Below are 10280 nucleotides of genomic sequence, written 5' to 3' on the forward strand. Positions count from 1 at the left end.
AGGTAATCCTGTCCTGCAGCGCCCCCTTCAGTAGTGCACATTTAGTTTGACTCCCTCACCCGACACACCCAACTCGGAATCAGGTGCGTTAGGTGAGGAAATATCTAAAACGGACGAAAGTAGGCGCTCCAGGATAAGGTTTAGAAACACTGAGCTAAAGAGTTGACTTTTTTGGGGAATTTCGAAGGCAAAATAATGATCTTAAGCCACACGAGATGCTGATGCATGGCTTGAAAAGTACTCTGCTGTCAAAACAACCCAGGGATGTTATTGCATTGAGAGGAATGAAACAACAACACTGTCCCGTTCTTTTATATGCAGCTGGAAATTGTACAAAGTGAAAAGTACAATTGTTTGTTTGTTTAGTCAGGATGTGTTGGTCCATAATTGTGACTGTTATAAACAATTGAAACATTTGAGCTATCAAAGATTAAAACAGCTAATAATATTTTCAAGAATCCATTTTTTTAAGCAAGATAACAAAAACGTGTCCGATGTATGTTTTCAACATTTTTGCAAATGACCTTATAGCCTAGATAATGTACATGTGGTATCTGGTGAGTCTTTTCTATCACACACAGTATCTGTAAATATGAAAATAACTTTCCTTTCTATAATAAATATTTGTACTTTATTTTTTAATATAATTCTGGGTAGTTTTTTCTTTTGTGTATGGTTATATGTCCGGTTAAGTACTCTGATCTCACAACTAATTCCTCACGTTTGCACTCATTTGGAAAGTAAAGCACATTTTGATTACAGATGTTACAGAAGAAGCAGCCTTCAAATGTGTTGATAAAGTACTTAATGACAGGACTGTCTACAATTTTCACAATTTGCTTTCAACGCCTGCAAAAGCCAAACAAATGAGTCATTGTCCTTCATCTACGGGAATCTTGATGTACTGACGGAAACAAATTTGTTGTGTCAGTTAGATTTTGTGTACCAGACATAGGACCACACATTTTAGGGAAGGGCTGTTATTTTTATTCACCCAGTCAAACCAGTTGGCGAAGTCCACTCATTGGTTCAATCAAGTCAATCCAGTTTGCTCACCTGGTTTAAGACGTGGGTTTGTAATCTCCCATCCCGCAGTTTTATCCTTCGCAGTCTCACATACAACTGGACACTTGCAAACAGTATGCTGGCCGTGCTCTTCATCGTGGGGACACTGTGTCCCTTAAGCTTTGCAGGTAAGGGGAGACTTTTGACATAAAATGTATGGCTTAATAGCACAACTGTTGTGTTGGATGTATGTCTTCAGTAAATTATACATCTGTTCTTGTAAATCTTATTTTTGCTTTTTGCTTCTTAGCTTTAGACATCAGCTTGTTGGATCCTCAGTTGGTGCTGACTCCCATATTTCAAGATGGATTTCTACTACGTTTTCCTAACTGTTCTATTTATGGGTCTAAGGAGGCTTATGTGCTGTACAACAATACTGAACAATTCAGTGTGTATAATTTTTATTCTTCCCATTAATCTTCTGCAATGTTTCTCAACAAGACTGCTAAGGCCCATTGGGGGTGCAACCAAACTTCAATTAATAAAGCAAATGTTCCTTATGTTCATAATAATAGGCATAACATTTTTTTAAATGATGATCATAACATTAAATCAGTTAAATGTATGATATTTCAATCAAATTTGAGAATATTAATTGGGTAGAAATTAACATCAAAGCAAAGATATTATTCATGGATTAAGCATTGTGCTTCACGCTTCTTGGCTTGCAGATACAAGTTTTATTGTTCCAGCTTGCAACGAAACAAAGGTTGCGCAGGGTTTTCATCTAGGTAATCTAAAGAGCGGAACACTTTACAGGTGCGTGTCTGTGTTTGGAGGGGGGCAGCACTAAGTCATACGCCAGTGTTTACTCTTATCCTGAAATCAAATTGTTTCTCTTTCAGCCTACAGTACAAGATAGCCCCAGAAACAAGCTCGATCTTGAACACTTCAACTATATCTGGTAGAAACCTTTAATATATTGAAGAATGATATTGTACCATTACGTAATACTCCCTAGTAAAATGATAAATGTCCACCGATTTATCATTTTAGTTTAGTCACGTGTCATTTTTGTCGTCATGTGGTGGCATTTTAATGTATTTGATATTCAGAACTCTAGAACATTTATGACATGCATGAGTGTTTGGTATTCAGTGTTATTTTAACCATCTACATTTTCTTGTGGGTCAAATTACATTATGAACATTATTGTGATATTATTTGGTAATCAGGCATGACTCTCTATTCGTTTTTATTCCAGTGACTAATTTCGATCAAATCAATGATGGGCTGCCGGCCCGCAGTGGAGCCATGGTGGTCATCACGGTCCTCCTGGTTTTGGCTATGGTGGTCCTCCTAACCGGCCTCATATTTCTTCTGTTTTTTTCTGGTTGATCTTGACACAATGCACTTTAACACTACGCTTTCTAATATTATTTTTTAAATACAGATATGTTGAGAACATTGTAGAAGGGCCAATCATTTGCTTTTTAACTCAATTCATATAGCTACTGTAAATGTGATAGCGTGCAGAACTATAGCCTTGATGTAAATGCTTACAAATCATTTCAAATCAAAATATAGTGCGTGTGATCTTTTAAATAAAAGTTGTAAACATCATAATATCAGGTGTTTGTTTTTCAACTGGGTCGGTGAGGACTATTTGAAGGGCTGAATTTGATCCATAAGCAGGTAAACATGCATAGACTTAAAATATCCTGAAAAGGTGTCGATCTTTTGCCGACTCCTGCGTGAATATATACCCCAATTTAAGCTACAGTGCAAATATAGCAAGCAAATTACGCGTAGCCCTACTACAAAATAGCAAGGTGAATGATCCACGAAAACTTTGCAAACCACTCTTGTTAATAATGAAGCAGCCGCTTAATGATGTCCACCTGTCACCACCATCGCGGTCCTAACCATTGAACTCTTTCTTGATATGACTGTCTTTGAATACAAAGGAAACAGGCCTCAACCCGTTGGTTGGTTATACTGTTGGCCTCATACGTGATCGACGAAAATGTATCTGCATCTTCAATCGCGGAGTCGATTGAACGACCTTCATTTACGCACCGCTTTGCACGACTGGGACATGAACGAGGAAATCCAATTAACCACGACAACCGATCAGTATTATCAGGGTAAATTCGCCAAATAACACAAGTTCTAGAATGTTTAAGTTTGCAAACCAACCGGTTTTTCACATCTCCAGAATGTCGTGGTTTTGTAGATGATACGCGGAGTGATCAGTATTTGGCGCAGTGGCACTACGCGAGAATCTCGAGAAGATCATTACCGTCAACAGGGGCGAGTCATCGTTTCCCACCCAACGCCAAAGGTGCGTGTTTTACACACTACTCATCGTCCAACGTGTTTCCACTGGAAGTTGAAAACCAATCCCAAGGGTGACGCATGCTTTCTGATTTCTATCATGTTCTAAAGCTCATATAGGCTCTTTATCAACATAATTAAAAAGACACATAATGTTTAACAGGTTCCTGAAAGGTTCTCTGTCAGACTGCATGGAACGTTTCTTTTAAGAAGTTTTGGGGAATGGATATCTACGGCATTGCTGCGAAGAATCATTTTAGGCAACTTTATTTATGGCTAATGTAGACATTTCGTTAATAGTAGTGCTACAAAAAAAGTGTCTTGTGAATGTGTCCAAGAGCACAGAATGGGCTCCATATACATTCTTGTTATCCTCATTATCTAAAGATTAACATTTGATTAAATTGGGATGCCGTATCCGTTCATTTCATGAAATGTTGCAGCTCATATATATTTTTCTTCTGAAGAGCCTGAAATACAGCCTAATCTCTGGTTGATGGTGAACCCCAGTTTAGCCTGTCCTATAAAGTATCCCAACAGTTACCTTAAAGCACCAACACCCCCAAAACTGACTCCGCTCACAACTATGCCAAGCTCTACCACGCCTGTTCTAGAGCCTGAGGAGACCTGCCTGAACGATTCCGTACACGACACCTCCCTCTCCAGCGAGTATCAGGTATGAGGAAAACAATTATAAAGTTTCTTGGCAATACATTGTTTACCATACCACTTTTATGTATGATACATTACATTACATTTAGTCAATTAGCAGACGCCTTTATCCAAAGCGACTTCTAGAGAGACTTTGACATTTTTCATTTCACTATGAAATCCTCAAACTCAATGTCCATTTGTAATGTAGTTGTCTACACCTTCTCCCAGCTCACAGATGAAGATGACGCTTCTTCTGTGGACGTCCCTGTTTGTCGTAAGGTGAAGGGTGCTCGGCGGGGCAGGGCACCCAAAGCGCCCACTCGAAAGCTTGGTCTAACGCAGAACAGAAGACTTCAGAGAGCCCTGCAGGATAGTATGAATCTGAAAAGCGGGGCGTGGCCGAGACCGCCGGTTAACTACTGCATCCTCATCGCCATGTCGCTCAGCAGCAGTCGTACTGGAAGTCTTAACGTGCAGCAGATCTATAACTTCACCAGGTCCCAATGCTCATAACTCTTCCCCCTTTGTCTTGTGCAAAATGTCACAAGCCATATCAAGATTCCAGACTATCACTGAAACAAAACCTCAATTATTCACCCTTATTTTGTTCACAACCTATGATTCTTTTTTTCTAAGACCCAAAAGAAGATATGTTGAGATGTTGTAGTGGTTTTGTGTTTATGCTGTACAATGGAAGTCAACGACGGACAGAGTTATTTGGTTGCCAACATTCTTTAAAATATCATCATTTGTGATCTGCGTCATACAGGTTTGGAATGACATGAGGGTGAGTAATGGACAAAATATTTCTGATGTTTGAGTGAACCATCCCATTATGCGATAACGTTACTGACTTTCGCCTTCATGCGTTATATATATTTGTCATATTCTGAGTCTCTCTGATTTCTTTTCTCTGTTTCTAGAGAGCACTTCCCATTTTTCCTCACTGCTCCGGACGGGTGGAAAAACACAATCCGCCATAATCTGTGTTTCAGCAACAGTTTCAAGAAGACCCCACAACAGGTATCTGGGGATGGAAAGAGAAAGTCGTGTCTGTGGCATCTAACCCTTGATGGCCGACAGAGACTAAGGGATGAGATTCACACTCTTACAGGTGATTCTTTCAGAATGCTGAAGAGAAGCATGAACTACCCAGGTGAGGCATTGAACGTGGAGTTAAACACTATTCTGTTCAATATACATGAGTGTTAAATCATGAGTTTTTATTTTCAATGATATGCCTTTTTTACAGATATGATCAAAGCGTTGTTTGAGCTGTGATCCAAAGTTTCACATTAAATTTCTTCAGGCTGGAAAAAAAACTGCCGTGTATGTAAATGCACTTTTTTTTCCCTTTTTGTGAAAATGTCATTTTTTTTGTTATCGTGTGTATGTTTTCTTTAATAATAACTCTTTATTTAACATGTAAATAAAAGCATCCTTAAGTACCACTGTAGTTTTTACCACTAGAGGGCAGTTATGCATTTCATTCAGTCACTTGTGAATAACTAGAAAGGTATATTTGTCATAAATAATTACCATAAATTAAGAAATTGTTATACCTGTATAAACTGAGATAAACCCGTCTCAGTCCCCTGGTGGGGAAACGTCTTTGTCTCAGGACAAAGTAATATTCTCAGATTCATGGTCAGGTTTAACAGGTGTATGACTGGTCAGTTTTAAACAAGACGTTGATGTAACAAGATGTTGCTAAGGGATTTACTTTATTGAAGGAATACAAATTGACTGTAAAAATTTAAATAATACATATCTCTGTTCATCTGCTAGTTTCTCTCATGTAAAAAAATACTGTAATATAAAAACACACTTCTAACCATAAGGGGTTTTCAAGGGTTTCAGCAAGAAGATTTCACACAAACTTCCGTGAAATGACCAGAATCAACTCCAAAACTGCTGGAACTACACTGTTAAACAGAAAGACAAGAATCACTATTGTTTAGCATTAATACTCATATTCCTTAACAACTTTTGAATATTTCATCTGCTGAACAGGCAGTTTTAAAGTGTCACCCAAAAATGATTATTCTGTCATCATTGACTCACCTTCTTGTCATTTCAAACCTGTATAACGTTTTTGCTTCGGCAGAACACAAAAGAAGATATTTAAGAGGATGTTTTTAACCGGCACCCCATTCACTTGCATTGGTTTTGTGTCCATGCAATAGAAATTAATGGGTGCCAGTGCTGTTCGGTTACCAACTTTCTTCAAAATATCTTCTTTAGTGTTCTGGAGAAGAAAGTCAGTCATACAAGTGTGAAATGACAAGAGACTCTGTAAATGATGAAAAACCTACCCCTGTAACATTCAAAAACATTAGGCTATACAAAGAGATAATGTTTGATAAAATACTATGAACAAACACAAACCTGCAGAGGCTGAAAATGATCCAGTATGCCCAGCAGGGCCACTGCTGCAACACAAACAGAGACAAACTGACAGACGCGCTGGAATGAGCGATCAGAGCTGATAAAACGTTCAGGGAAACATGTGAAACCGTCAGAAGATTCAGTTCAGATCTTTAAAATAATTCTAAATGACCTCTTTTCTTTAACCGATCAACTGCCAATAAATACAAATCATGCATATTCTTCCTATTAAATATCCCGTTCTGCAAACATTACATAGGATAGATATTCTGTCCGATTTTTTTGGGATATGCTACACTTGATCCAGCATGGACAGCGTGGTGGGCATTGGAGGATACACAGAAGGCCCTGATTACTGTTGAACATCGAGACTCCAGAAAAGAATCCAGCCAATTCAACAGCAAACAAACCCAGAGTTACAGACAGAGCCACAACCAACCTGAAAGAGAACAGAAAAGCCATCATCAATAAATTGACTGCAATCAGAACTAAGGTTGCCCAGAATGAAGCAAAAGACTGAAAATCTAACTAGTCTTATTTTGTTTGTCGGAAAAGAACTCTCGTGAGGGTTTTAGGGGATAAAACGTACATCTTTTACAATATAAACTCATTATGTTTATTGAAAATCCCCATAAAACATAGAGACTCCATCATGTGTTTGTGTGTGTACATTTATTGTAACCCCAAGGGGAAAAAGTCTAATCCACCTATCTGGGACCAGTGGTCCGCATGATAAACATTCATTATTAAACATAATAAATTATGCTTATTTGAAAATGTAAATATACAAAAAGCGAGCTATTGGTTTATTGTCAGGGTGGGTTAGGGGACAGAAAAACCAGTCTGTACAGTTGAAAATCATTGTGTCTGTGGAAAGTCCCACAATGTACAGAAACTTATCGTGCGTTTGTTACCGTGTATCTTCTGCCTTGAACTGTTCTTCGGTAAAATCCAGCGGTAGGCAAGATTGTACATTATTCTCCTGTAAAACAAAGAATCGTGATCAAACACACATTATTCAGAAGAGTTCTCTCAAATGACTGTTGCATTAAAACCCTTAAATTAAGAAACCCGTTAAGCGGGTTGCAAGAAAAAGAGTTCACTTAAGAAACCTGATAGGACTGTCAATAAGTATTTACCCTTAACTGCTAAAGTGTTCCCTTAAGTAAGCGTTGCAACAAAGTTCTTGAGTTACTTTTATATCATAACAATCTCCCTAAACGCGATGAATGATATCATGTTTAATGAAGTGGAGAAAGTAATGACGCCCATTTTCAGAGATCAAATTAGATACATTCCTCTAGGAAAACCCTCACTTAAGGATGAAACCGGGCAATGGTTGTCATATTAAATGAAGGTGTGACACCTCACCCGCGACCAGAATATAGTAATGATGATAACCAGGTGCGCGCTCAGCGTGAGAAACCGCGCGGGTACCAGACTCTTCAATGCAGACATCCCACCTTAACCAAGTCCTGCAGACAAACAGATGTAGCAGATTCAAAACCACGAACAGAGGGAAAACAACACGTCATTATAACACAGATAAACACACGACGCACATCATGGTGTACACAGGTTTCCGACAGATTTGAAATGTACGGCAATGACTTGAGCAACTTTAAACGTGACAGCACAGATTGTCCAACACATTGGCGCTAACAGCCGAACACATCAAGAATGATAGTTATTATAGCCGCGGACGATAACATTATGCTAGCTCGCGCGCAGCAGTTTGTGGCGTAGATTTCTCTCAATGTTGTTCTCTCAATCTCTCAGGTTCATTTTTAAATCGTTATATTTAACAACTTTGTAAGAAGGTGGTAAATTATTACATTCGATTATAATGACCCTCGGCGGATTTATTTACCATCACATGCTCTGAAACAGACGCGCACATCTACGTTACTACAGCAACAGCTTCTTCTCTGAAGTGCAGCACGAGTGGCGCGTCGCTCATATCGCCCCCGCCGGTGTGGAGAGACACGGCACTGGCACTGTGCGGTGTCACTAAACGATTTACATGTCTTCTTCTACTTTTGGTTTTATGGCGGGTTGCGAACCAACTTGTAGCTGCATACCGCCAACTGCTGTCATGGAGTGGTACAATAATTGCCTATATTTCCCTACATGCTATATGTTAGTCTATTGTTCTAATTTTCGCACTAATCGCACTAATTTTTACCTGCATTCGATCCATCACACAAAATATGATTTAAATAAAATTCCATACATTACATTTAAGTTATTTCAGATACATCCTTTTTGTATCATATGGACATACCGAGGAAACATGTTCTACCATCTCATCTATTAAACATCTATCACACAAACCTGTATTATGTTTTCCTAAAACATACAATGTTTGATTAAGATTTGAGTACCCTGTCCCTTAAATTATCTGATCCCTTCTGCTTATGTAAAGGACGACTTCACTTTTTGCCATTTCATTTTGCACTCGTTTAATATTAAATGTTTTGATTTACACGTCAAGTCAAACCATATGATAAGTGATGCATCTACAAATGGCACCCAGTTTGTGCTAGAGGATAAATCACATATTGATAAGTTAATTCATGCATGCAGGAGTTATCTGTACCATTAATAAAAAATGACATTAAAATTGAGTCACATTATTTTTTGGGATAATCGGTAAGACAATGACAAAATATTTCAAGAAAATGTTCGCAAAATAGGGTTCTTTGAGCTGAAGCTATTTTAACGTGCAGGAGCAGTGGAGGCAGGCCTGTTCGCTGTAGCGTTGAACATTTGGAACGATGAACAACACAAGATCTAAGGCAGATGGAAGGCTTCTTATTTTAAATGATAAATAAAGTACGACTTTGGTAGGTTAAAAATGATGGTTTAGTAAAGAAACTACAGGAAAGAGAAATGAAAAATGGAACTAACACTATAACACTTGTTGTGGAAAGTTGTTCTTGTAGTTTCAAAGAATTGCTCAGACGAAGAGGGTCCAGGTGTCAAAAAGTTAACTTTATCATGCCAAACAAAGTGAGATCTTCCCAAAGCATCTAAAGTTACAGTTTTCAAGCCCATAATTATAGTAGTATTTCTGACAGGGGGGCTTCTTTCGAACCAATCAAATACCTTACTGTTATCTTTTTATTACATGACATGACTTTCCACCAATAGATTTCCAGAAGTCAAGTATGTTTTTACTTGTGGTTAGCAAATCGTCGATTCCTTTTTTAAAACACACTGCCCATTGTATACATCGTTTCAATGTTCATAAGACATGTTTGTTAAAAAATGAAACTCATGCTTAAAACTGTACCTCGTGCATACATATGATGTCCCTGCGGCTGTAAAGTCATTAAACTGGTGTACTGATCGTCACATTGGGGATCTTTAATGGTTTTAATGCCTCAGGCCTCCTGTATACGCATACTGCTTCAATTCAAAGTGTGAGTATATAAATAGTGAGAATAAAACAGTGCAGTATATAATAAGTGATATATGTTTGATTAATGTAATTCAATGATACTTGATTTGATTAATGTAATTCAATGATACTTGATTATGGCTAGGTCTAGGTATACTGATCATAGCCCTTAAATCATTGCATAATTAATTTAATAGTCTTAGTCATTCTTCTTTGGTTAAATGTGGTTTCTGATTATATTACTAATACTCCCATAAATTCTAATGTTCCTATGAATACTTCTTAATAACTGTGGTATATAACACTGCACTTTGCATGTGAAAGCATCATCAAATCATCTCAAAACAACCCAGAAATTACACAATACACTGCAAAAGGACATACGAATAGTGCAACAGATCTTGTGAAATCTTAAAGTGAGGGTTTAGTTAACGTCAAGGTACAGTAGCACTGACTGCTTTTTATATACTGACAACAGGCCAAAGGTATTCAA

The 10280-nt window shown here is 38.0% G+C and overlaps 2 protein-coding genes across 4 annotated transcripts; one reads left to right on the forward strand and one right to left on the reverse strand.

Annotated features, from left to right (window-relative positions):
* Nucleotides 1–1050: 1050 nt before the first annotated feature.
* foxr1 (forkhead box R1) lies at nucleotides 1051–5646 on the forward strand. The gene is made up of 10 exons (XM_079474064.1): nucleotides 1051–1193; nucleotides 1316–1455; nucleotides 1737–1824; nucleotides 1911–1969; nucleotides 2270–3152; nucleotides 3242–3349; nucleotides 3810–4018; nucleotides 4225–4493; nucleotides 4920–5152; nucleotides 5249–5646. Exons 5-10 carry the CDS (start codon nucleotides 3032–3034, stop codon nucleotides 5275–5277), a joined length of 969 nt encoding a protein of 322 aa, XP_079330190.1. The 5' UTR covers nucleotides 1051–1193; nucleotides 1316–1455; nucleotides 1737–1824; nucleotides 1911–1969; nucleotides 2270–3031; the 3' UTR covers nucleotides 5278–5646.
* tmem107 (transmembrane protein 107) lies at nucleotides 5200–8419 on the reverse strand. 3 transcript variants are annotated; one of them, XM_079474077.1, is made up of 6 exons: nucleotides 8255–8419; nucleotides 7756–7859; nucleotides 7299–7366; nucleotides 6723–6823; nucleotides 6385–6481; nucleotides 5200–5921 (listed from the first exon to the last, which is right to left on the reverse strand). In XM_079474077.1, exons 2-6 carry the CDS (start codon nucleotides 7840–7842, stop codon nucleotides 5867–5869), a joined length of 408 nt encoding a protein of 135 aa, XP_079330203.1. In that variant the 5' UTR covers nucleotides 7843–7859; nucleotides 8255–8419; the 3' UTR covers nucleotides 5200–5866. The 3 variants fall into 3 exon arrangements, with proteins under 3 accessions (XP_079330203.1, XP_079330204.1, XP_079330205.1); XM_079474078.1 differs by having other exon boundaries at nucleotides 8220–8356; XM_079474079.1 differs by having other exon boundaries at nucleotides 5382–5921; nucleotides 7947–8314.
* Between the last annotated feature and the right edge of the window lie 1861 nt (nucleotides 8420–10280).

The sequence above is a fragment of the Barbatula barbatula genome, assembly GCF_947034865.1.
Source record: "Barbatula barbatula genome assembly, chromosome: 2".
Lineage (NCBI taxonomy): Eukaryota > Metazoa > Chordata > Actinopteri > Cypriniformes > Nemacheilidae > Barbatula > Barbatula barbatula.